The following is a 26380-nucleotide window of genomic DNA, read 5'->3' as shown; positions in this document are numbered from 1 at the left end:
AGTTTGTTTATACGATCCAAAACGATTTTAAAAACGTTTCGAGTTTTCGTACTTTTGCGTAATTCACATAACATCAGTATCATCAGTTAAGCATTGCTAGTCTCTTAAATAGTTTACGATGGCCCACATACCGGCTACTTCATTAGGTAGCAAAAGTAAGAAGCATTTTCTTGGAGTCCCTGCGCCTCTCGGCTATGTGGCTGGCGTTGGCCGTGGGTAAGTACACTTGTTTGATTAAATAGTACATTGAATCGTACAAAATGTAATATATTCCATACTATTTCAGTGCCACTGGATTTACTACTCGTTCGGATATTGGTCCAGCGCGAGATGCTAACGATGTTTCGTAAGTATTCGATAAGAAAAATGTTAGATGTTAGTCAGAATTGTAATTGATTTTACTTCACAGGGATGATCGACATGCTCCTCCAGCGGCCAAACGGAAAAAGAAAGAAGAAGAGGAAGAAGACGATGAAGATTTAAATGATTCCAATTACGATGAATTCAGTGGTTACAGTGGGTCACTTTTCTCTAAAGATCCCTATGACAAAGATGACGCCGAAGCAGATGCTATCTATGAGAACATCGATAAACGCATGGATGAAAAGCGTAAAGAGTATCGTGAAAAACGGCTAAAGGAAGACCTGGAGCGATATCGGCAAGAGAGGCCGAAGATTCAGCAACAGTTTTCTGATCTGAAACGAAGCTTAATAATGGTCTCGGAGGATGAGTGGGCTAATTTACCGGAAGTTGGCGATAGCCGCAACAAAAAGCAACGCAATCCAAGAGCAGAGAAGTTTACTCCGTTGCCAGATAGCGTATTATCAAGGAATTTGGGTGGAGAAACTGCGAGCACCATCGATGCACGTTCAGGACTTGCTTCGATGATACCTGGAGTGGCAACGCCCGGAATGCTTACTCCCAGTGGAGATTTGGACTTGAGAAAAATTGGCCAAGCCAGAAATACATTGATGAATGTAAAGCTGTCGCAGGTATCGGATTCTGTAGCCGGACAAACTGTTGTAGATCCAAAGGGTTATTTGACTGATCTGCAAAGTATGATACCCACGTATGGTGGAGATATTAACGATATAAAGAAAGCACGTCTGCTTCTGAAAAGTGTGCGCGAAACTAATCCCAACCATCCTCCTGCCTGGATTGCCAGTGCTCGTTTGGAGGAGGTTACAGGAAAAGTGCAGATGGCACGCAATTTGATTATGCGTGGATGTGAAGTTAATCCGTTGAGTGAAGATCTGTGGTTGGAGGCTGCAAGATTACAGCCCCCCGATACAGCCAAGGGAGTCATAGCGCAAGCGGCCAGACATATACCAACGTCTGTCAGAATATGGATCAAGGCAGCAGACTTGGAAACGGAAGCCAAAGCAAAGAGGCGTGTTTTTCGTAAGGCGTTGGAACATATTCCTAACTCAGTGCGATTGTGGAAAGCAGCAGTGGAGCTAGAGAATCCAGAGGATGCAAAGATTTTGCTTTCAAGAGCTGTAGAATGCTGTAATACCAGTGTTGAATTGTGGTTGGCGTTAGCACGTTTGGAAACATATGAAAATGCTCGAAAAGTGTTGAATAAAGCTCGAGAGAATATCCCGACTGATCGACAGATTTGGACAACTGCCGCCAAATTAGAGGAAGCAAATGGTAATAATCATATGGTTGAGAAAATTATCGACCGTGCTTTGACCTCACTGAGTGCAAATGGGGTAGAGATCAATCGAGACCAATGGCTGCAGGAGGCGATGGAGGCGGAAAAATCTGGCGCAATCAAATGCTGCCAGGCTATTGTGAAAGCCGTAATTGGAGTCGGAATCGATGAAGAAGATCGTAAACAAACTTGGATTGATGATGCCGATCATTGCGCCAAGGAGGGAGCGTTTGAGTGTGCCCGGGCCGTATACACATTTGCATTGTCAGAATTTCCATCCAAAAAGAGCATCTGGTTACGAGCAGCTTATTTTGAAAAAAATCACGGTACACGTGAAAGTTTAGAAGCAATATTACAGAAAGCGGTGGCTCACTGTCCTAAATCGGAAGTCCTATGGTTAATGGGAGCCAAATCCAAGTGGATGGCCGGAGACGTGCCGGCTGCGCGCGGTATTCTATCACTTGCTTTTCAGGCTAATCCCAATTCAGAAGACATTTGGCTGGCTGCAGTAAAGTTAGAATCCGAAAATTCGGAGTACGAACGCGCTAGACGATTGCTCGCTAAGGCGAGAGCTTCGGCGCCAACACCAAGGGTTATGATGAAGTCTGCCAAGTTAGAGTGGGCGCTTAACAATCTTGAAGATGCTTTAGGCTTGCTAGAAGACGCCGTTAAAGTATTTCCGGATTTCGCTAAACTATGGATGATGAAAGGACAGATTGAAGAACAGAAGAAATTACTGGAACGCGCAGTGGAGACCTATAATGCTGGATTGAAGAAATGTCCTAATTCGATCCCACTTTGGATTTTACTGTCCAGCTTAGAAGAAAGAAGAAAGTTGCTTACTAAAGCTCGCTCAGTACTGGAACGAGGTCGTCTGAAGAATCCCAAAAATCCAACACTTTGGTTAGCTGCTATCCGTATTGAGATACGGGCTGGTCTGAAAGACATGGCAAACACCCTAATGGCGAGAGCTTTACAGGATTGTCCTAATGCCGGTGAGCTGTGGGCTGAGGCCATATTTCTGGAGGCCCGACCACAGCGCAAATCGAAGTCCGTAGATGCTCTAAAGAAATGTGAACACGATCCGCATGTGCTGCTGTCGGTTTCGAAACTATTTTGGAGCGAAAGAAAAATACAGAAATGTCGCGATTGGTTCAATCGTACAGTAAGTATAGACCAGTCATTTTCATTTAAATTTTGAATTCTTCAAGACAATAATCCCGAACTTTTCGTTTATCTACAGATAAAAATCGACCCGGATTTTGGCGACGCTTGGGCCTATTTCTACAAGTTCGAACTCCAACATGGTACTGAACAGCAGCAGAACGAACTGGTTGAGCGATGTGTAACTGCGGAACCGAAACACGGCGAAGACTGGTGCCGAGTTAGTAAGGATATTGCCAACTGGTGTTTAAAAACGGACGAAGTGCTCAAGGCGGTGGTGAAAATTTTGCCTACACCAATTTAAAGCGTGTAAGTGAAATTTACTAAAGTTGTTCGATATAAAATACAATAGTCTTTTCTTAAAAAATCGTTCGCATTATCATTTCGACCTTAACCTCTATTTCACCAATGCCACCAGGGCGAACCGGTTGAGAAGAATTTAGTGAAGTGAACGTAATAGTGACTTTGACTAACAAATAGCTTATAGCGACAGTCCTGTTAAGCTTTTCCTCAATTCACGTTCATTGTGAAGCGATTAGAATAAAATCATTATCCATATCGTCATCGCTTTTGTTTCTAGGTTAATTAGTGGAGAACCGAATCGAGTGCCAGTGCCAGATTGAAATTTATAACCGTCCCTGTGTTAGAGTAGCGCAGAAGGCTCCAGTAATTTCTACTTTCCATTGTTTCGGCTAAACCATGCGATTCTCGAAAAGAATGTACCTATATTCTTTCAAATGCATTATCTGACCTATTCTCCTTTTCACCACAATCTTTATTTAACATTCATCGGATAATATTACAATCATCATTATATCTAACAAGTATATCATAACTTAAGCACGAGAAGCTTTTTACTAATATAGAGAACGTACCACTTTAAGACATATTACGACATGCCAGTTAAAATCGATTAGCTTCTATGCTAGCACTACTATCAGAATAAACTTGCTGAATATTACTAAACATTTGTCTGTGGATCGCATAGAGTTGCGCCACCAAAAACAGACCAGGAGAGATAGAAAATTATTAGAAAAGAAATTGATTCAACTCTTAGGTTTTTAGCGCCCTAGTTATGGTAATATGTATGTCATCACTTTGTTGAAGTATCGCACTTTGCTTATTCTATTGAAATCCAAATAGAACTGATTACGCCAAAAAAATTGTAACAGCGGGTGCATAATGCTAGAAAATCCTGCTAAACTTACCTTAAGTAGCTGTTTGTTTCTTCTTCGAATGGCTTGCTCTGTTGACCAACCTCTCTGAATGGACTAACGAAATTTACTAAAATTTAAACATCTAACGCCAGACATTCTCGAAAATTAACTAGAACAATACAGGTACCGTAATTCAATTTTTCTCCAGCAGATAACAGAGTGGCACAACACAATCTTGAATATCCTCGCAATCGACGGCCATTGCTTTGATTTTCTGCTGAAACTTGCTCAATCGTTCGTGTCCCAGCTCTGTTTGACCGTACTTGAGGGCAAAACTAGCGTGATACGAAAGTATTTTGAAGCAGTGCTTTCGAACGGCATTATGCGCTGGATTGTCCCAGACGGGTGTGGCTCGTACATATCCCCAGGCCATCACAACATAATCGAGCAAAGCGTCCCAGTGTTTAGAATTTTGCAGCGTTTGACTATGCTCAACTAGCATTCTAAAACGAAAAGCAAATATATATACTTATTTTAATTTATAAAGCATTCAATCGAACTACGTACTTTTTGAACGTAAATAGATGGGTTGCTGCACGAGCATAGGCCGGACTGTCAGTTTTGCTTATTAAACGGGTTGCTGGCAAACTCTTGGATATGTTCTTTTTCTGGTAATTCAACTGTTCTTCAAGTGGAGCAATGTCCGCCATTGGCAGCTCACTACGAACGGTGTGCTCTAAGCGGGGATTGCTTCGCACCATGCCGTTGATCATGGTGATCAGCTGCTCCTGACTCAAGCCTTTCAGTAGAATTTCCAATGGAATATCGCTTCTTTTACGATTAATAGATCCCTCTTCAAAACGCATCTTCTTGGCTGCACTTGGGCTCGTATTTTTCATTGTAGGGCTACGCTTAGATGGCGACGGAGTTTGACTTGCTTCACTGGTCGAGGCTGCAACTTCGGACAATTCCTTAATCAACGAACGCTTTCTTGGCGAACTCCTTAGCGTCATTGCCGATATACTTTTTGTCGGTGTCTTGTGTGGCGACACATAGAAACCTTTCTCTGGACTCCAGATAATAGGAACACGACGTCTGCCGCGTTGTTGAATAACTGCTTCCTCGGGGGACATACGGGGCGATAAGTAACTATCCGGTATGTTCACGGTCGGATTATCTATCAATCTTGGATTTAGTGCGTTCCGCCTATTGTTGACTCCGACCGGAGTGGTGACCCGTTGCGTTAGATAGCCCATCCTTGTCGGGATTTCTACAAGAGCTGGGCGAGTCCGAGGGATCTCTGGATTGGCCATTGTTTTCGTCTATAATAGAAAAAATAGACATGAATTTTACTATATTTTTAAAGTTTTATTACACTGTTACCTGCTCCAAAAGTTAACTCACAAATTTTTCTTATAATCCTTATAACATGCACTTTACACAAACAACACAATTCATGGAGAATTCTTATTTTTCCAGATTTTTAGACAGTATTTAAAACTACTGTTTACATGTTCGTTTTCCCGCTCGAACTAACGAATTCCAGCATCATCACCGTCGCATATTGCATTTACTAAATCTACTACATCATGTTTACTCTATTACGGCCCAAAACTAAAGAATCTCGGTTGCACAGAGTTTCATTTACGAACTTCCTATGTGGTAGAATGAGATAGAAAGCGGGCATCGTCTGTTTGAAACATTATTATGTGTGTGAATACTATAAAATGCATTAGAGGGAAGAGCGCATCAAGTTTATAGAAACTACACACTATATAGACTAGCGGATGTAAAGTAGCAATATGCGAATGACCACAATCCCGCCTAACCGCCTAACGCAACCAGAGCTGCCACAAATACAGATATTTGTGCATGCATAAATTTGGGACCCATCAATTAGTTCAGTTGCTGTGATTTCTGGCTCTACTAATGTTCCTGAATTTTAAAGTAGTCCATAAACTATTTATGTTATTTAAAAGATTAGATCGAGAAAATTAAATACTCCGGAGAAAACGGTAGGGTCCCAAATTAATGCATGCACAAATATCTGTATTTATGGCAGCTCTGAACGCAACTACAAAGCAACTAGAAATACTCACAGTAAGAGAAACGCGGAAACTAAAGCCTACACGCTTAAAAAATTTAACCCGCGAATGAATAAGATTAACTCAGAAATGAGTGACTTTCAACTCAAAAATGAGTAAAAACCGACTCACTATGACAAGAAGTGGAACAGCCCAAAAATTTGAGTAATGGCAATTTCTAAATTCTGAGTAGTTTAGGTCGACCTCATAACTGAGTTAAATTTACTCGTAATTTGTGTAAGTACTACTCAGTTTTGGGTGAAATGGCACTCATTTTTGAGTAAATATTGCTCATTAATGAGCTTGTACGGTGGAACTCATAAAAGGAGTAAGAGTTACTCAAAATAGTGTGTAAAATATACGCATGTTTTGAGCTGTTCCACTTTTCGTGAAAGTGGGTCAAATTTTTTAAGCGTGTACGATTTGGCATCAGTGTACAAAAACTGCCAGTACTTGCTGCAGAGCAACATGTTGTAGCAGTGTGACTTGATTGTTTTCAATATGATCCGTTTCAGTTTTATTTACATCAATTTTGCACAATAGAGCGATATATCTTTCAACTTAATCAGTGTAAAATGAATGGCAAAGCTTTATACACACTGTGTCCGAGTATAATACCGTGGACCCCCGTTCGTTTGACCGTTTTTAATCTGAACACTTTTTATTGAACCCCGTCGGTTTGCACGATGTGCAAGTTAAAAATGGTTCAAATGTCATTCTCAATATGACATCATTTGCTTATGCAGACAATGCACATAAACACGATTTGTTTGTACTGATATAGCGTCTTTAATCTGTTTCGAAATGCGTTTTCCCAACGATTATGGTAGAAATCTGATCGGAGAATGAAATATTCGCTGTTTGCAACTGAATCAAACCACCAAAACAATAACAAAGAACAGGGCAGCCAGCTCACACAAGCTCCAGCATATTTAGGGTTACCAGTTGCTCAAATTAAAAGCTAACCCCGTTAGTTTGCATGAGGAATCGTTCAAACGAACGGGGGTCCACTGTATTCAAGGTGCGTGCCAATAGCTTAAGTACATTTCATAACTGTTTCAATACTTGTTAATCAAACATTTAAGCAAAGAGTGTGCGTGTTCAATTGGCTCCCTTTTGACCAAGGGGTTTCCTACGCACCTTCGAAAAAAGTTACTTTTGATTACTTTACTGATAACCTCTGCCCAGATAACACGAAATCGTAATAGAAAGTTCACATTGAATCGTTTTCATGTCAATTTCACATTGGAATTGTATAATGGTTAGAGTCTGTCAAATCGAAGTGAACCATAAGTTGTTTTGCAGTCGTGCGTGTCTTCATATACAATTCATGACTGTGAATTATAAAGCAGGATAGACAATTGCAATATTTGATTATATCTTAATCATATATTCAGGAGTATTTAGTTGCGTGTTATAAAAACTGCGCAAAATAGAATTACAACTAGTTGTCAAAATTTTCGCACGTATATCGCCTCCACTTTGGTACATATATGTTCTTATATGGCGTGAAATATAACTTTTTCGTTCAGATATGATCTCGTATACCTCAGTTGCAATCGAGATATACAAACCAAATGGTTTACTGGGTGATTACCAGTAATCAATCTCTTGTGATACTATAAATTAGGGTAACCAACGTATTTTGGACCCCATCAGCACCTGTACATAATTTGGACACCTACAGCAAAATCAAATGGAAGTGTCCAAATCATGCACAGCTGCTGATGGGGTCCAAAATAGGTTGGTTACCCTAATCATGATTACTTTAGATTATCATTGATTACTCTACTGATTATCATTGATTACCTAATTTATTCGTAAATGATTACAAAAGTAATCTCTGATTACTACGCACTACGTGTTCAGCAAAATGAGATTGAGCGATAACAGGTCCGTGAAGTCCTTAGATGTTCTGGGCTGCACGCGCGCTACAATGTGGGCAGCAGCGTGTACCCTTTTACGCCTTTCTGGAAACCCCTTGCTGTTGACAGTTCTCGCTGCTCGATTGGCTCCCCAGATGGCTGCTTCCGCGCATCTCTCACCTCTGAGTATTTCTAAAAGCAACGGGATGGCAAGGTTGTCATCTCCCACGGGGTAAATCACTTCCTGCATAAATATTCAATATGTGATAAATATATTTACTATTTTAAATGTGTCCACCTCATCATAACAACTCTTGCCACATACTGTTATTGTTATGATGGTACTTGACAGCTCAAGATCATATTGAAAAAGGTTGAAACTTTCGTAAAATAGTGATCAATCCCGGTATCCAGCTTTTTACGAGCCATAATGGCGGAAGGCATAATCCGTGTTCGTAATATTTGCACATCCCTTTTGACAAGTCATGCGTACGTCAAACGTAACGTCAGATACTTTCAGTCTAGCTCTACCTCTAGCAGCAAAACAAAAACACTTGTTAAGCATACACAGCATTTTGTTGAAATTTCGCATATATTTAAAGATATGCCTGTTAAGTGCTGTGTAAAAACATGTGGTGCAAGGTACGGTGAAGTGAAAACTAGTTTTCATCGTTTTCCGGCAATTGCCACGTATCGCGATTCATTGCGACGAGAGCTGTGGAGGACAGCTGTTTCGATCAACGTGAAATGTATTAACCGCAGTTTTGTGTGCGGACGTCATTTTGTAACAGGTATTTGCTGTTTCTCTTAGATAAAAAATAAAACACCTTGCTTATTTTATAAATGTTGAACTTCAAAGGAAAACCAGCTCCACCTTGCGCTATCCGTGAGATAAACTGGATACCTACATTGTTTTGAACCACGCAGATGATCCAAGTATTTCAGCGACTCAAGCACGCCGAACTGCTTTGGGAAATGAGCATTCATCTTCAGCAAAAAACGTTGGCCGTGGGTAAGTATAGTTTATTAGATTATTAAACTGTAATAATCAAATTTTCTATATTTTTCCATTCTTTTATTCTCTTTCCAGATTAGCTAGTTGTCAGTGTTATAATTTTGTTTTTCTCTCGTTAAAAAACAAAGTCTTGGTCTAGGTCTTGGTGCTACATTCCGCATTCGGAAATTGACCTGTTTTGTATCAGACAGACTTGGCCAGCTATAGGGTACAGGACAACTAGTACGGCTAGTACTACGATCTCTATTGAATCAACAGCCTCTCCAGCCAAGACTTGAACTAGAGGTGGGCAAAACGGCTTTGTGTGAGCGGCTCCGAACCATTTATTTGCAACCCGAATCGATTCAAATAAGCATTTCGTTTGTTCGCGAAATTTACAGTTCGATCAATTACGATTCACGAGCCAAACTTTGTGTCACCTTCGGGTATGTTTGATAAACCGTGGTGTTTGCCAAGAGCCGTTCTTTCTTTCTTGTGAACCGGTTCATTTGACCGGCTCGTAAACCGTTCACCCATCCCTAATTTGAGCATACATTTGAACGACTGGTTTGTTAGAACAATGTCTTTCTTTGAGGCCAACTGGGAGGTCTTCCTGTTATTAGGATTGCAAAATAGCATATTTGAAGTAAAATAAAGAATGTAATTTTTTGAATCCGTTACTTTATTTAATTACGAAGAGAGAAATAATGGCCGAGTATTTCAGGTGCTAAAACATTCTCGAAAAACAATTTAGCTTTAGGATAATTATGAACCCAGAATTGTGTATCTTTTTCAACATTGAATGCTAGTGTGAATCTGGGGGCCCAAACGACAAACAAGCCATATGCGGCGTTAGCAACAAGAATTTGCATTTGGACTTGATAAAAGTAAGGGTGTTTGGGGTTCAATGTCAAAACTCCGCTTGAATTTCGTAACAAATAAGATGAGTGTCGACTAAGCAGAGCCTCTATTCCTTCGTCACGTGTCAACAAATCAAATTTGAACGGGCACTTGACCTCTATAACTATTGTTCCGCAACAATCACATTGTATTATGTAATCTGGTGATGCTGCGAAGTACGGATGTTCTGGTGAAATCGTCAAACCAGAAATCGCGAGTGGGTAAATACAACCCTGCGCGATATGACTTTCTGTGTCTAACATTGATGTGATCATTACATTTAAAATCTTCAACTGCAGCAATCACCCCTTTATGTTCATTACGTCTACCGTGAAGTGTTGCAGGAAAGTATTGGCCTTGATTTTGAGAAAATATGCAGGTAAGTAGGGATTTAGAAGGTTTTGAAAGACTGGTCCTCAAACATCGTGAAAATATCGAAGCTGTAATCCTTCCGTACCGCAGCATAAACCACATCGGTTCGGCATGTTGCTTTCTGGTCATCTCTTCAATAAATCTGCAGTCCTCTATGGTAGTGGACCAATCTATCGTTTTTCCAATGTTTATTAAATCCTCCAATGTTTTTTGGTGATTTTCGTTAGAGAAACGCTTCACGAAGGAAAAGTCTAGTAATCGATCCTTAATTGATACGTTTTCTTGTTCAGCATCAGTACTCATAAAAAAAGCTCGTCTAGCAACAACCTCATGACCTGCGGACGTTACATTATCTAAGAAAATACGGACCTCTTCTTCCGTTTTGCTTAACGCATAGTCGCGAAGCTCGCAGAATGTTTCCCTTTTCCGGCCAAAATTTACACTGTCAATCGGTTTATATAAATCTTCTGTTGCTGCGGAACCTCCCGGAACCATCCAGTACGATGGTAATTCCGTAACTGACAACTATAAAATCCAAAGTTTTGAAAAGTAATTGAAAATTTAGTAGACAATTTTTCCCATTTGTATTACTTTTTTTCCGAGACAAATTTCCCTAGCATACGATAATGCGTATAGAACCGCTGCAATATGGGTACATGTTTCCCCAGCTCCAGCCGTGCAGTCGCAATGAGCTGCTAAAATCTCCCCTCTGGTATGCTCTTCATTCTCGGCGTCGTTAATAATAACCCAGCATTCCGCTGGTGGTTGATTTATAGACAAGCTATGAAGTACCTAAAATAATACAGGGAAAAGCAAAGTGTTGGGTTACAAACGTCTTTAAGACTTGACCCTTGACTTCACAGCCGGTTATCAGAAAGTACAGAACAATTACGGACCTGGTGCAAAGATCCTACTGATACTGACTTCAGCAGCACTGCCTAGCTGAGATTCGAACCTACGACGACTGGCTTGTTGGACCAGCATCGCACCTCGAAGCTAACTAGGTGGGCTTACTGGGATGCAAGTAATTGCATACCAATTTTTTTTGAACAAATAACCTTATGACAAACCTGTCCAGTAATAACAAACACCTCCTTATACTTGCATCCTTTTACGTCTTTTACAAAACCTGACTGAAAGGACTTGTATGCATCCAAAGATTTCATATTCCTATGAGGGGCTCCAGTCCGAAATGACAAACGACTTATGAGGTATGCAAAAATTCTATCGTAGTCTATGGTTAATGGTAATATATCCGATTTATATTCCATTTGATAGGGATCAGTTCCATCGACAGCTAATATTTTTTCATGGTATCTTGAAATATCTGCTTCATTTAACTTGCTAATCTTCGATGAATATTTGCAGACTTGATTTGCCATTTTCGGTGATTTGCACTGACACATTTATGTTTACACGTCAGTAATACCACAGAGAATAGATATCCATTAAAGAACACATTTTGCTGGAATTTTTGGATAAAATTTTAAATTGATAAATATCGCCTGGATATGCCAGCAACGCCACCAAGCACAGACAAACAGACATAACTCCTGAAATAAAAATCAACAAAACAACAATTATTGTCACGCACATTTTGCTTGAACACTAGCACCATCTCTGATCGACATTCCCAAATATTAACTTACAACAGGAGCATTCCTTGAGTAAGCAAGTATTTTATATGGCACATTTCCTTCTGTTACCCCTCTGGCATTCTGTCAAATCTCGACGGACAGGGTCAGTACGCCCTCTACGGACGACGGTCGTATCTTTTAAGTTGTATATGTGCCATCACTCTAGCATCATAATCATACTGACATCATTGTATGACATCGTAGATCAACATCACATGAATACCACTGACGAACTGACATGACACAGAAGAAAATTCTTCAAAAACCATCGTCCTACACATTTTGCTAGCACACTAGCGCCCTCTGTTATGCATGTTGCGGAGTAGCTTGCATTTGCAGGGTTTTATACTGTAGGTTTTTTACATTTGCAGGGTTTTAATTGCATAGGTTTTTTACGTTTGTATAGTTTTATACTGGAAACTCGAAGTAACACTCAAGCGCCGTGGTGTGGACATGTTGCGAAGCATGCTTTTTTGAAAAATAAGTTGTTTTTGAATGGACGAAGGAACTAACGCGAGTGTCTCGTCTGTTTGTCTGTGCGAACACATTCTTTCGGATGGTAGCGGTCACTAACATTTGCAAGCAGTACTAACTCCCTTGGAATAGGAGGAGATGGCGTTAGTAGTGTCATCCTTAGTTATATCCACCTTTTCGTGTGCGTAATGGCGGCTAGTGGGTACAACTTTCGAAAAGCGTTAGCATGCCTTTGCCAACTTTATTCACGTTAAGTTGATATTTCCAGCCTTAATTGTTGTTGTAGAACTTTCAAGCATACGTGAGCAGAGTTCCCAAAACATTGTCGAAAAGTGTACCCACTAGCCGCCATTAGGCGTGCGAAAAGGATGATATATGCGAACCTCCTTCTATGCCCAGTCTTGAGTTCTGGAGTCTTCGCTTCTTTCGTTGAAAAGCGCCACTTTGATGAATACGGAGACATTCCCGACCAACACTCAATTTAAAATGAATATTACAGCATGCTACGAATGGCAGAGTGAGTGTTATATCTGTTTGTCTGTGATTATAGTTTCCCACCAAAGTTTTGCAGAACGAGAGTTGGAACCACAGACAAACAGACAAGACGCTCGCGTTAAATCCATCGTCCATTAAAAAAACACTCATTTTTCAAAAGAAAGGGGGAGTGTTCTGTCTGTTTGTCAGGGAAAAGAATCTTAATACTTAAGAATCTAAAGAATCTTAATACTTAATAAAGAATCTTTTATTGGTGCATTATGTTGCACGCATTCGGTAATTTAAATTATACAGCTTACAAATTAAACATCACTTAAAATTAATTATACTGAGTCAACCTAACTAATTAGCTAACCTACTGCTATCCCGTATTTGCACCTTACTGGACACCGCAGTCTAAAAGAGCAACTGGCACAAAAAGTGCGACATAGTGTGATTGATGTAGTACGAAAGAGAAAGAGCGACAACGGCAATGATGTTGTTTTGTTTTGTCATATAGGGTAACCAACCTATTTTGGACCCCATCAGCAGCTGTACATAATTTGGACACTTCCATTTGATTTTGCTGTAAGTGTCCAAATTATGTACAGCTGTTAAGGGGGTCCAAAATACGTTGGTTACCCTACATAGGCATTAGAGCAAATATTCTGGATTAATGCAGATACAGCTGCACAACATTATCCTGTAACGATACTAGGGCATAGATTGTGCAATGCACAACATACAACTACAATCATATTAAGTACATTTTCACCGTTGTGCTCATGGTTAAGTAAAGTCATAGGAATACGGTTAGTTAAGATCAAGTATTTTTGTCTTAAGCTCCCAATTACTCTCTCTACTTCGTTCCTAACAGTAGCCAAAGCTCGTGTTCTTTCGACGGCACTTGAACTAAGCTGCCTTTTCCTGTTAACTGAATCTGGTACCATCAAATGTGCACCTTTAGCCTCTATTTTATTCCTGACTGTAAAGCCGCGGTCTGCTAGTACAACATCATTGTTCTGTAGCTTATCAGTAAAATCAGACATCTCAGTAATAAATTTATCTGAAGAGCGCCCAGTGAACGGCTTCGAAATATATGATATATATCCGTAGGGAGTAATACCAATCATTATTTTGACTGTGTAGTGGTGCTTGTAACTACTAAACATTTTAATAATTGCATCTTTGACTCCAGGTTTCTCTGTGAAAACTTCAAAGCAATCCAGAATCACAGTAATAGGATTTGCGAATATATTGCGATATTTTGTTGGTGTATTCGATTCAAGTATATCTCTTGGAGGAAAACGTATTAACCCTTTTAGTTGTCTGTAGAGCGTGAAAAGCAAATATATTATATTAACAATATAGTTCACTCTTCTACAATCCTGAAGACACAACTACTAGCGCCATAGCGGCATAAAAGGTTACCAATGTACACCGTAAATTCGACACGTCTATCGGAAACAACTCAACTTTCAGTACAGAGTTTAGCCAATTCTAGATAGAAGTAACAAAAGGGCGAAAGCCGGAAATGTAAACAAAACGGGAGAGCGACCAGCTTAAGAAAATCAGCTCTCGCTCGGTTTGTTCGCGCTTGCGACATTCGCCGTTTTGTTGGTTCTATCTTCAATTCACGATTAAGAAGCTCTATCGCTTTTGCATTCATGAAATAGACCAAATCATGCCGTCAATTGACAAAAACCGGCGTGGCGCCTTTGTTTACATTTTGGACTATTGACGTAGGACTACGTCTTACGGCAAGTTTTGAGATAGGGTGTCATTCCAAAAAATCGAAAAATGCGAGCGTCACGAAAAATGAAAGGTTTTGAGCGCTAATAGCTCAGCGGTTTTCCGATCGATTTTCAATATTCTTACACCAATCGATCGTAAAATCTTCTAAGAATTGCCCCAAATGAAGAAAAGCATGGATTCTTGATGTTGAACTATTGATAAATTGAAAATGATGAACCTATGTTTTACCAGAATTCTCGCTTCATGATTGGTTGGAAGATTCTTTAGGATGATCTAAACCTATATCAATTTGATATCTGTGCTTGGGAAGTAAGCCAAAACAAGTGACAAAGTTTCCTCATTTCAACAAGATTTCTTAACACCGCGATTAAACCTAGACCATTTTGATGTCCTTGCTTGGGAAGTACGCCAGAAAGAGTGACAAAACCCCCTCGTGCCAACAGATTTCTTACGAACGCGATTAAACCTAGTCCAATTTGATGTCTGTGTTAGGGAAGTGTGCCAGAAAAAACGACAAAAGTTCGTTGTTCCAACAGATCGCAAATTCTTTACTGCGAGACGACCTAGGCGAGTTTGATATCTGTGTTGGAAAAATGTGCTACAGCTGTAGTGTTCGGTTATAATATGACTCTATATGAATACGCATGCTTGCCATTTCATTAGAAGTGTAGTGAAAAGATGTGCTGTTGATAAAATAGGATTGAATTGGTAAAATCCCTTCAACGTGGCTAACCATGGGTAATAAAAACAATCTTTAATTTCTGTAAGGTCTGCTACCTAGTAGATAGCTACAAGCAATAGTTTGTGTTCTTGATTTTGTTAAATTGTTTCCAAATGCACATTGAAATAACTCTGAAATCTTTTGAGGATTGAACGTATGCAATGTTACTACTTTGATAAATGTTACATACAACGCATGTAGCATGTATATATGTTGCATATAGCATGTATACATGAAGAAACGAATGATTACAAGCATGGATACATGCTACTATCACTACAAAGAGACTTACGTAGTCCTGCGTCACCTATATATGCGGTCGTGTCTTGTACACAACCCCTCTGATTTTTTTCTTTTTCATTTATATCGAATATACCGTGTGTGTTGCCCGTTTTACAGGTATAACGGCTTTTCTAATTCAGTTATGCTGCTATTTAAACAACAAACATGCCGTTTAAACACCTGAATCTTTGCTGGATTCTGTCATTCGTTATGTAAACAAAGGAACCAGCATGGTATGGATAGTAACACAATTAATTTTTATATTTAAGTACAATCTACAAGTATGACGTCATATAGCGTTAGAAATAGCACATTCTGTCTACCGCACCGTTTCTTAGGCCCCGTACAGAGTAAACGCGACAGCGACGCAACACGACTTCGCTCTCATGTTGCTAAATACACAGTACTGTTTCGGGCGAAAAAGGGCTGCGCGTATAAAGGCCCAGACACAATGCATACGGTTTTTACTACGTTGCGGCAATTTGACAGTTTTTCTATGGGTTTTCTGTCAAATATCCGCAACGTAGTAAAATCCGTATGCATTGTGTCTGGGCCTTAACTACAGCAAGAAACGTCGCGTCGCGTCGCATGTCGCTTGCACTCTGTCGGTACGCTTATGTATTGGTTGCACGCTTAAAAATTTTTATTACAAAAAGCTTTTAGTCACCTTTTTGTCCACAAGAAGGTGTTACTTTTGCGTCTTTTCAGATATATATGGGATTTTGCGAAGTGAACCATATTGTTAATATAATATATTTGGTGAAAAGACACGAGTAAAAATATTTACACACCGTTGCAACACAAACTTGAAACATTTCACTCAATATCGAAAAGCTTAAGCCCTGACGCAAGTACATAAGCACCATTATAAACGCTTGTTCTTTGTTAATAACCTGCGAGTAAGTATAAATCCCTTTTTCTACAAAACTATACACACTAACTAATAGTGAATAGGAAGGCAAACCAGTTAATAATTTCACTTTAGTATCATCGTTTACGAATGATTTCAGATCATATCGGAAACCAGTTATCACTTCCTCTTGTTTTGATACAACGTCCGTAAGATATCTTATTTCCTCTCTGTTATCATTTAACGACCGTCGTAACTTTTCGATTAGCTCTTGTTCAGCATAGTTTGTCCGCACCGCTCTGTCATTGCTAGCATGTATATTTTCTTGATCAGGTACTTCTTCATTCATTGATCCGTTGCTTGAGCTGTTGTTTCCATCCTCTTCCAAATGTTCCTCCAACCATTCCTCATCAAGAAATTCAAGACTGGATGTCGATGTATAACTCTAAAATAAACAAAATATATCGCAAAATTAATATTCGTTTACTGCCACAGTTTTACATCAATGAAAATGCCCTTACTGTATCAAACTCGATGTTTTCCAAGTTTTTCGTGTTGCTATCGTGCTCCAAAGGTGATTGGTTTGGGTGTTCGGTAATACCGGGCAAGTCAGGTTTTTGTTTTACACACGACCTGAAATTTTAATCGACCAAGAAATAGAAAATTTAATTATTACAGTTTAATAATCTAATAAACTATACTTACCCACAGCCGTTTTTTGCTGAAGATGAATGCTCATTTCCCAATGCAGTTCGGCGTGCTTGAGTCGCTGAAATACTTGGATCATCTGCGTGGTTCAAAAACAATGTAGGTATCCAGTTTATCTCACGGATAGCGCAAGGTGGAGCTGGTTTTCCTTTGAAGTTCAACATTTATAAAACAAGCAAGGTGTTTTATTTTTTATCTAAGAGAAACAGCAAATACCTGTTACAAAATGACGTCCGCACACAAAACTGCGGTTAATACATTTCACGTTGATCGAAACAGCTGTCCTCCACAGCTCTCGTCGCAATGAATCGCGATACGTGGCAATTGCCGGAAAACGATGAAAACTAGTTTTCACTTCACCGTACCTTGCACCACATGTTTTTACACAGCACTTAACAGGCATATCTTTAAATATATGCGAAATTTCAACAAAATGCTGTGTATGCTTAACAAGTGTTTTTGTTTTGCTGCTAGAGCTAGACTGAAAGTATCTGACGTTACGTTTGACGTACGCATAACTTGTCAAAAGGGATGTGCAAATATTACGAACACGGATTATGCCTTCCGCCATTATGGCTCGTAAAAAGCTGGATATATATTTAGCACCCGGGTAAAAGTATGTAAATATCAAGGGGTCGGTCACTCGGCACAGCCGTTTTCATGTTAGGCGACTTGAAACGAGCCGAACTGTGGCCGATGCTGTACCGAAAGTGCCGAACTGCAAGATTTGTTAAATTCGATATAATCTGATAGATCTGGCAATCGTGCGAGATGATTTTGACAACTGGCAGTGCACCCATTTCATATGTAAAATCGAACTGAAGGTGTGTAAAGCCCTATAAATGTTATTTTTTTAAGGCTTTAGAGGTGTGTCGCTTGATATCTCTGGAGTGCCGTGGCACAATGTGCTGAGTGTCCGACCCTTGGGAAAATATTCATAAATAGGGTAACCAACGTATTTTGGGCCCCTTCAGCAGCGGTACATAATTTGGACACTTACAGCAAAATCAAATGGGAGTGTCCAAATTATGTACAGCTGCTGATGGGGTCCAAAATAGGTTGGTTACCCTATATTTAATATATTTAATAAATTTGAAGTGATTCGCCCCGTGTCATCTCCCATATATTTAGTGCGTAACCGAGCAGATCCCTGTCACGACAGCTGTCAGCTGAAGCCACTTCCGATAGTGGTGGTAATAGAGGTTGACAACAAGTTTTGAAGCCTCTTGATAATGCGCTGATGGCCGACCAATAAAAATAAAACAAGTTTTGAAGCAAAGTACATAGCAGTGTGACTTGATTGTTTTCAACATGATCCGCTTCTGTTTTGTTTACATCAATTTTGCACAATAGAGCGATATATTTTTCAACTTAATCAGTGTAAAATGCATTGCAAAGCTTTATACACACTGTGTCCGAGTATAATCACAGAGAACAGACAGGATTCAGGAACAAATTTTTCGGGAATTCTTGGATAAAATTTCAAATTAAAATCACCTAATATGCTAGCGACATCACCACTATAGTTTCCCAACTAAATGATACTTTTGATTTGCACACTGACAACTTTTGGCTCCTCTGGCGCTAGCATATATGGACTGTAAGCGTTATGCCAGCGCCAGAAGCTAGCTGTTGTGAGTATAGTGTAGAATTTTATGCGCCTATAGCGACATCATCACTATAGTTTCCCAACTAATTTGACATAAGTTTTATCCAAGTGGGGACCTTTCGCTGTCTGTTCTCTGTGGTATAATATTCAAGATGCGTGACAAGCTTAGGTAGATTTCATAACTATTTCAATACTTGTTAATCAAACATTTAAGCAAACAGTATGCGTGTTCGATTGGCTCCCTTTTGACAATTCTCGCTGCTCGATTGGCTTCCAAGATGGCTGCTTCCGCGTATTTCTCACCTCTGAGTATTGTCAATTGCAAGAAAAATTGTACCATCCAAAGTGCGATATCGCTCATAAAAGTGCTATTTTGCATTAAATCGTTTCGGTCTCTTCGGCGCACTTATTGCTTGGAATATAACGAAAAAGTGCGCCGAAGAGACCGAAACGATTTAATGCAAAATAGCACTTTTATGAGCGATATCGCACTTTGGATGGTACAATTTTCCTTGCAATCAGCAATATTTCTACCCCAACCCCCTGCAGCGTTATGTAATATTTAAACGGCACCTTATAGGGCTTTAGGCGGGCTTGAGTCGGGTTTTGGTTTTCAAGCAGCATTAAAAAAATGTTTTCAGAAAAATCTGGCATCTGTGTTCTTACAGAAAAGCTGCAAAAACAAAAACAAAACATTTTCGTAAAATAGTGGAACGAAATTAATATTTTTAGAAGTTCTCAGCTTGAGATATTGAGTGCGCCATGGAGCATACACCGAAAAACCACAGTAATTTTCTTTTCATTTGGTTTGATAAAATGGCTTCAACTATTGTTTTGTATATTTTAGCTGAATTAGAAGTAACCGGTGTGTCCCGTAGTGGAAGAGTTTGTAAGAAATCTTCGAAACTAATGGATTTTCAGTCTCCGGATGATATTTCCGATGCCAAACAGAAGAAAGCGCAGAAATTGAAACTTAACAGTTCTGGATCTACATCCTCGGGTTTGGAGTATTTGGCCGTAACTATGTTTGAGTTTTTGAATGGACAAAGCATCTTACAGTTATTTCTTTAGGACATTGCTGCCGATATTCCATTGGACGATGGTGAGCCTCTCTCTGATTCGGGAGAGGACGACAACGAGTCCACTATGGATTCTGAGGACGATGATGGCTCGGATATAGAGGACATGGATGGAACACAAGAGGAAGACGAGAAAAGTGATAGCGAACTGCTCACTGAGATGGCTCCGAAGCGTAGCTTATACATGTTGGAAAAATCTTCCAAATACAAGAAGATTTTTAAAGACGGAAAAGTGAGATCTACACTAAAAGTTGCTGAAAAGTAGATTTAAATGTTTCTGTTTAGGTTGTTACAGGTAAAACTGAGCGGAAGGATAAAGGTAAGCGTCGATTTACTGCTTATATGCTGTGGGCGAAGGAAGCAAGAAAGCAAATGCTGTCGAACCCAGATCTTGATTTCGGAACAATTTCTAAGCGGCTTGGTGAAATGTGGGCCAATGTACCGAGTAATCAGAAGCATAATTGGAAACGCCGTGCTAAGCGAGTAGCCAACAAATTTAAACAAAATAAAGAAAAAGCCATGGATTCCCCTTTTGTGAAACGATACTTGCATCTAGAGCAAGGTAATGCAGCCGCTGGACCCAACGTTACAACATGCTCTTCAACAGTTAGCAACAATAGTCTCAACTCAGCCAGAGGAAAAAAGGCACAACTGAAGGCAAATATTACTGTTGATACTAAAGCCCCTGCTGCGTCCAGTACTCATCTCTCACCGGAATCTCCAACAAAAAGTGGCCATGCGAAGCTTCCCGGTTGCCAACCATCCGATGTTGCAGCACATTTGAAGCTACTTGGAGATAGTTTGACTATCATTGGTGAGCGGCTTAAGGAGCATGAGGTAGGATCAATTCTTATCGAGCATATTTGTGTATGTCAAGTTTGATTCTTTCCGCCAGGGTCAAATCGCTGTCTCGGGTAGTCTTTCAGTGCTCTTGGACAGTTTGCTATGCTCTCTTGGACCCTTGATGTGTTTAACTATACACATTCCGGGATTACAGCCAGATGTTGAGCATCTAAAGGAAGTTTTTCAAAATACGTTAGATAACATTGCATACGTAATGCCAGGTTTGTAAGCTGTGCAGCGTAGTGGATAAGTTAGAAATTAATGATTTTTTATTTGAATAAATCAATAAATTTGATCAAATTCGTTGCATTCAAATTCATTTATCATAAAACCCGTTTGTAATTCAACATATATTTTTCAAAACCTACGGAATTTTTGTCAACACTAAATGTATTGCACTGGTGAACAGTAACTTAAGTTTTCGGAATTTTATTGATATTTTAAAAGGCCTGTGGTATCGTATATCATGGAATTGTGGTGAGGAAATTCTTGATTGTTTATTGTCAACTATATTTAAAAATATAAAAAAATGCAAAGGTGTTCTAAAAGCTACTTCAACTTTTTTGTTAATTCTAACGATGGAATGTCAAGCACAAACTTTTAAGATTATATTCTCACTATTGAGTGCATCGTATCGTATTTTCGATCTGATCCGATTTGATCAGCACAGTCATCGATTAAATTTTGCTGGAAAATTCAAGAATATCATTCTTATTCGATCGGAAAACCGATATGTCGTATTCAAAAATAAGGCCGTTAATAACCTTGGAAATATACTAGATTTGTAAAATAAGGCCTGCTCCGGAAATATTATCACCAGCTCCTGCCGTTTGTTTGGCAACCTTGCAGATTAGCACTGGAGCTACGCAGATCTCTACGTCCAATTGATGTTGCTGTTCGCTGATTGCCAACGTTTCATTCCAGCAAGAAACAGGATCCTCATCACTAAACGGAATCCGGATGGCTCCATCTTGCATTGAGGAAGCAAAACTATCGTCCAAAAGGCGGTAAGCGGCATCCGGATTGACAATTTGACTAGCACAAACGTGTCGATGCGCAGTTAGGGATGCTTTTGCCGCTGCATTTTTTGTATGATTCCATTTACTGCCACCAACCACTAGAACAGCTTGGAATGCTAAAGTGTGCAGATGGATTCGGGACAGCATTCTTCGACTTGGGTCTGTTACGTGGTTTTTAAAGTAGTCTTCGTTCAATATGCGCAAGACAGCTCTTGCCTGATCTAAAGATTGAGCAACACGTGGATTGCAGTCGGCCACCAAACTGATTTTACCAGTTTCTAAAACTTGCCGGAGGTTATCAAGTTCCTGTTCATTCATGCCTATTGAATCGCTGTAGGGTACAACATGTTGGAGAAGTAATTCTAATAACTCCAGCTCGACGAAGCTAGCCATTTCAAAGTGTATTAGTGTATCGCTAGATTGACTTTGCATTTGATTGCTAACTTTTTCCAGTAAATTTTCCCTGACACCAGGTTCGTATACGTAATTATCCATCATTTGCAGACCGCTTACTACAAACAAATGAGGATTGAATTCTTGTAGACCTTGCTCGAATTCCTCCAGTGAGCTTAAAAACGGATTATGGTGGTCATTATGTAAAATGTACCGATTGGCACGTGGAGTTCGAAGTGTACCCCACTCATCACCGGTTTTATATTCTAGAATTAAGTGAATATCATCGTCCGTAATTAAACTGCCTGTCAGCGTTATGTCGCTCCTCAAATGGGACTTTAGTCTGAAATACCGATTTTACAGTTTATGTTAGATCATACGACGCAATATATACTTACTTAGACGACATTTTTGCGCCTAGCAGCACCTCGGCACCCTCTGCAGCTAATCGGGATCCAATGACAGGAGCATTTCCTCCTAGGGCCCATCTAGGCTCAGCCGCAGATGATTTTTTCGCGGAATTAACTAACTTTTGAAAAAGTTCTTTGTTGACAGTGAAACGCCTAAAAATTTATTATTTATTGTTCCCCAATATAACGATGCTTGCATAGTACTAAACCGAAAAACCATTTGCTTAATCATAGGAGATTAACATTAGAATAAACATTTCTCAGCAAATTGTTTTGATATACATTTTGATTTTAGTTAAGTTACTCGAAGTTAATAACTTACTCAGCCGCGGCTCCTCTTTGAAAGTAATAAGCAAAGCTCTGTAAGAAATCTTCTTCAGTGGTGATGTCGTCCACGTTGAATGTTTTCTGCTGTAAAAATTTCTCCAAACTTTCGGAGAAGTTCAGAAAATTTACTGCCTTAACGTACAGATCGCTGCATGAACCGTATCCGATGGCGACCCGTGGCCTATGCACCGGGTATTGATGTTCCAAGTTTTTTAAATTTTGCAGGATAGTGGTCAGTCTTTTCAAATCATTAGATGCCAAATATGCCTGATACACTATGGCAAATAAAGCGGCGAACACACTTAGTGCGGTAAGAAAAGCAAAATAGGAACTTGTTGCCATTGCAAAACTTTCCGGTTCGAGCTTCGAGGTAACACTTTTATCTAACAAAACGTTGAACCTAGTTCATTGAAACAACTATACTTTACACTGTTTCTATACACTCTTAAAAGATTCTACCTGTAAATAGTTCGGATTTAGTTAAAGCTAGGTTGAAACTGCTCAAAATGCCCTTAAAGTGTACAAACTCAAACTTTGGGTAAAAATTTCAACCAATTTTGGCTACTTGCTACCGATAATTGAATTATTCTCTATGACAAATAACGCAATTTTAAGTTCCTACTACCAATTTTTTGGTTGAAAAACTACTCAAAATCTGAGTTTGTACACTTTAAGGGCATTTTGAGTAGTTTCAACCTAACTTTAACTAAATCCGACCAATTTACAGGTAGAATCATTTAAGAGTGTAGTAAATACAGTCAGAAACAGAACCACTTGGTATAATCAAATCGGTAAACACCACGATAATCAGATTAACTTTTAGCTCAGCTCTCAGTCAAAAACAAAGGTAAACGTAGATTGTAGAGAAACCAGATAACAGAGAAGAGACAAAAACATGTTTTTGTTTGGACCAGGGTTACCAGACATCCAGATTTGTCCGGGCATTACAGTTTACAGACATCATATATAGTAGCCGGCCATGTTTTTGCCACAATAATATTTATTAATATTGCGCTCTTCACACTCAATTGGACTGCACAGTTATTAAGTGCAACCTTCAAAACTGTGATGAAAAGTGTGCTACTGATAATATCGCTAGTAATCTTATATCGATAATACCATCAAACTTTATCGTCATGGAAGAATATCAAAAATTGGAGGGTTTAAAGTGAAATCTTCTTCTTGATTTGTTATTATTTTAACATTTTTGTTCTATTTCTTACGTATTTTTGCTTATATTGCCATATTATCGTTATTAATTATTAACGATAACGAAACTTTATCAATAATCGTTATAGATTTTGACCGACATTTCCCATCATTACAACTCTCCCATCTGAGCTGACATTTGATTTAGCAGTGGCGCCAGTACCAGTTGTAGGGAAAGCAAATAGTATTTAATTTTTCATTTATTTCATATATGCTGCATATTTATTCAAGTTATGAATTATGCGTGGAATTATGTATTTAGAAACTATTTTTATATTATTCTTTGCGTCGATAACAACTCTACGTAAGCATTAGAATTTAAATAGAAATCAACCAAGATTCATGGTTTTTTCCCACGAAATTTTGGAAACTTTTCTCACCTACAAAATGTGTGACTGGACAAGTATGTTCAAAATCCAACTTTCAATGCAAAGAGCAATATTCTAGATGATGATGTTGCAGATACAGTGGGATTTCGAATTTGGCATGGTTCGATTTTATCTGTGTTTCGATTTTGACATGCCTCGATTTTGGCAACAAAAGCAGGAGAACTGTGGGTAAGACGAACAGGGTGGGTAAGACGAACAGGTGGTTGATTCTACTAGTTAAGCCAAGAGTTAAGCATTAAAATTCGTAAATGTTTTGATGGGAATCCAACCATCTTGCTATCTCATGATGTCTGAACGTTTCCATCATCATTTAGAACTTTCCAATTTTGATAAAGTACAGAAAAACTAAAAATTGGAAATGATTCTGCGTCTGGATGTAACTTTTTTTCCATCGAAATTAAGCTTTTTGAGTGGTTTAATTCCAAAATGTTGCCCATAGCATGAAGTATTTCAATTTAATACCTTTTCAGGTAACGTCTGCATTGAAATAATACGTAATTTCATTTGCGTATGAAAAATTGTGAACGCTTTAAAAAAATGTATAATGATGGGGTGAAATCAACCCGGTAACAATGTGACAGCTCCCATACTAATCAAACGTACCTAAAACTGCTGGTTCATGGTTCACGACAGATGTTTGAAAGCGGCGTAAATATCGAAGAAAGAGTTTATTATCATTTGTTTTGGCAAAAAATCCCTTGTGCATATAAGATCTGAATTGGTTTATTATTTCAATAGAGTATTTCACGAACTGACAAGATTATGTCAAGTATCAAAACGTTTCCGTGGTACTGACAATAGCAGCATAACTGGTTCTTCTGTCATAATAGCATGCTCTCTTTGGTTCTGTCATGTAACAGAGTGTTTTTTGTACAACTGCAACGATCTCTATTGCTTGGATTTACTCTTGAATTTTGCTTAACTTGTTCTGTTAACGACAAAATCGATCCAGCAATCATGAAAGAGCATTTCATTTTGAATTGCGCAGCGGATAACTTTCAATGAAACACGCAGTATTTAAATACTTTAGAGCAGACAACTTGTACACAAGAGTGACAATCTTGTAATAAATACCGCTTTTTATCTTGTAAACAAATCAATCAAACAACCCACCAAGAATTCAAACAGTTTTACCGAAAACATGAAACAATGCTGAAATAATCAATTCGCACTTTTCAAATCGTTGTCCAGACAGCTTTTTGCGTCCACATTTAACGTAACTAAAATTAACATTTCCTTTGGAAATCGAAGTGCGTCAATTTTGACCGGCACGTAAAAACGATCGTCGCGACATATTTGACACTGGCGGGTGTTACAGGAAACTGTTATTAACTGTCACTTTGTTACGGGGTAGGGTGAAATGGACTAGAGGACTGTTACTAGAGGATTGCCACTGCTCAGGATTGCTAATAAATTTATCAGAAAATTTAACAAATCAGAAAAAAGTACCAATCCGGCTTCCTATGTCGGAAAACCGGCCTTTTTGCAGGATTGACCGGCCACCGGCTTTGCAGGTGAAAAACCGGTCGGGCCGGCCAAAAACCGGCCACTTGGCAACCCTAACACCACCATATTTTACGTATTCAATTTGTTAAGGGTCAAAAATAATAATATGCTCTCAGTTGGGGCGATTTACAATACCTGTCCATCTTACCCCCACACATTGTCCGTTTCACCCGCAGCACTAAAAAAGTTCACTTTTTCGGACCATTTTTATTACTCAAAATACACATTGAAAAACATTTTTTGTTAAATATTTCACTAGCTGCTTTTGAAAACAATATATTGAACTGAAGAAAACTGTATTTAGGTTTTTAGAAATCATAAGTTCTCTGTATTATATTAGCTGTTCTTCTTAACCTGTTCGTCCCCTATCCGTTTTTGGCAACACAAAGTATCTCACTTCCAAAAATGCCAAAAATATGCTTAGGCTGTGAACCATTCGCGAAATTTTTAACTTTTTGGTTAATAGTTTAAAATGGATAGTTTTGACTAGAGTGACTATATA

General features: G+C 39.1%; 5 protein-coding genes across 5 annotated transcripts; 2 read left to right on the top strand and 3 right to left on the bottom strand.

The window, feature by feature from the left end:
* Window positions 1-6: 6 nt before the first annotated feature.
* On the top strand, window positions 7-3335 carry LOC128734501 (pre-mRNA-processing factor 6). Its single transcript, XM_053828735.1, has 4 exons — window positions 7-216; window positions 287-346; window positions 410-2822; window positions 2901-3335. Exons 1-4 carry the CDS (start codon window positions 119-121, stop codon window positions 3123-3125), a joined length of 2796 nt encoding a protein of 931 aa, XP_053684710.1. The 5' UTR covers window positions 7-118; the 3' UTR covers window positions 3126-3335.
* A 283-nt stretch (window positions 3336-3618) lies between these two features.
* On the bottom strand, window positions 3619-5473 carry LOC128737500 (uncharacterized). The gene is made up of 3 exons (XM_053832152.1): window positions 5362-5473; window positions 4546-5300; window positions 3619-4481 (listed from the first exon to the last, which is right to left on the bottom strand). The coding sequence occupies exons 2-3, from the start codon at window positions 5289-5291 to the stop codon at window positions 4172-4174; spliced, it is 1056 nt and encodes a 351-aa protein (XP_053688127.1). The 5' UTR covers window positions 5292-5300; window positions 5362-5473; the 3' UTR covers window positions 3619-4171.
* Window positions 5474-9607: 4134 nt separating this feature from the next.
* On the bottom strand, window positions 9608-17258 carry LOC128736160 (uncharacterized). The gene is made up of 8 exons (XM_053830639.1): window positions 17216-17258; window positions 17092-17173; window positions 16908-17019; window positions 16478-16831; window positions 11264-11590; window positions 10785-10985; window positions 10068-10718; window positions 9608-10030 (listed from the first exon to the last, which is right to left on the bottom strand). The coding sequence occupies exons 1-8, from the start codon at window positions 17256-17258 to the stop codon at window positions 9608-9610; spliced, it is 2193 nt and encodes a 730-aa protein (XP_053686614.1).
* Window positions 17259-19388: 2130 nt separating this feature from the next.
* LOC128737430 (HMG box-containing protein 4) lies at window positions 19389-20867 on the top strand. Its single transcript, XM_053832063.1, has 5 exons — window positions 19389-19490; window positions 19551-19720; window positions 19775-20014; window positions 20068-20619; window positions 20678-20867. Exons 1-5 carry the CDS (start codon window positions 19466-19468, stop codon window positions 20852-20854), a joined length of 1164 nt encoding a protein of 387 aa, XP_053688038.1. The 5' UTR covers window positions 19389-19465; the 3' UTR covers window positions 20855-20867.
* Window positions 20868-21117: 250 nt separating this feature from the next.
* Window positions 21118-23514, bottom strand: LOC128735900 (ADP-dependent glucokinase). The gene is made up of 4 exons (XM_053830379.1): window positions 23500-23514; window positions 22770-23174; window positions 22436-22600; window positions 21118-22380 (listed from the first exon to the last, which is right to left on the bottom strand). Exons 2-4 carry the CDS (start codon window positions 23114-23116, stop codon window positions 21402-21404), a joined length of 1491 nt encoding a protein of 496 aa, XP_053686354.1. The 5' UTR covers window positions 23117-23174; window positions 23500-23514; the 3' UTR covers window positions 21118-21401.
* Between the last annotated feature and the right edge of the window lie 2866 nt (window positions 23515-26380).

The sequence above is a fragment of the Sabethes cyaneus genome, chromosome 2 (genome assembly GCF_943734655.1).
Source record: "Sabethes cyaneus chromosome 2, idSabCyanKW18_F2, whole genome shotgun sequence".
Lineage (NCBI taxonomy): Eukaryota > Metazoa > Arthropoda > Insecta > Diptera > Culicidae > Sabethes > Sabethes cyaneus.
The sequence above is the reverse complement of the archived record's forward strand: the minus strand, read 5'-3'. Positions and strand labels throughout refer to the sequence as shown.

Coding starts and splice junctions, on each gene's coding strand:
- LOC128737430 (XM_053832063.1), top strand. CDS start 19,466: ATGGAGCATACACCGAAAAACCACA. Junction 19,721..19,774: donor CGGGTTTGGAGTATTTGGCC/GTAACTATGTTT, acceptor TTATTTCTTTAG/GACATTGCTGCCGATATTCC. Junction 20,015..20,067: donor AGATTTTTAAAGACGGAAAA/GTGAGATCTACA, acceptor GTTTCTGTTTAG/GTTGTTACAGGTAAAACTGA.
- LOC128734501 (XM_053828735.1), top strand. CDS start 119: ATGGCCCACATACCGGCTACTTCATTAGGTAGCAAAAGTAAGAAGCAT. Junction 347..409: donor CGAGATGCTAACGATGTTTC/GTAAGTATTCGA, acceptor TTTACTTCACAG/GGATGATCGACATGCTCCTC. Junction 2,823..2,900: donor GCGATTGGTTCAATCGTACA/GTAAGTATAGAC, acceptor GTTTATCTACAG/ATAAAAATCGACCCGGATTT.
- LOC128735900 (XM_053830379.1), bottom strand. CDS start 23,116: ATGGCAACAAGTTCCTATTTTGCTTTTCTTACCGCACTAAGTGTGTTC. Junction 22,601..22,769: donor CAAAGAGGAGCCGCGGCTGA/GTAAGTTATTAA, acceptor ATAAATTTTTAG/GCGTTTCACTGTCAACAAAG. Junction 22,381..22,435: donor GGCGCAAAAATGTCGTCTAA/GTAAGTATATAT, acceptor TCGGTATTTCAG/ACTAAAGTCCCATTTGAGGA.
- LOC128737500 (XM_053832152.1), bottom strand. CDS start 5,291: ATGGCCAATCCAGAGATCCCTCGGACTCGCCCAGCTCTTGTAGAAATC. Junction 4,482..4,545: donor CATCTATTTACGTTCAAAAA/GTACGTAGTTCG, acceptor TTTTCGTTTTAG/AATGCTAGTTGAGCATAGTC.
- LOC128736160 (XM_053830639.1), bottom strand. CDS start 17,258: ATGTTGAACTTCAAAGGAAAACCAGCTCCACCTTGCGCTATCC. Junction 10,986..11,263: donor TGTTTGTTATTACTGGACAG/GTTTGTCATAAG, acceptor GTATTATTTTAG/GTACTTCATAGCTTGTCTAT. Junction 10,031..10,067: donor TCAATGTTAGACACAGAAAG/TCATATCGCGCA, acceptor CCACTCGCGATT/TCTGGTTTGACGATTTCACC.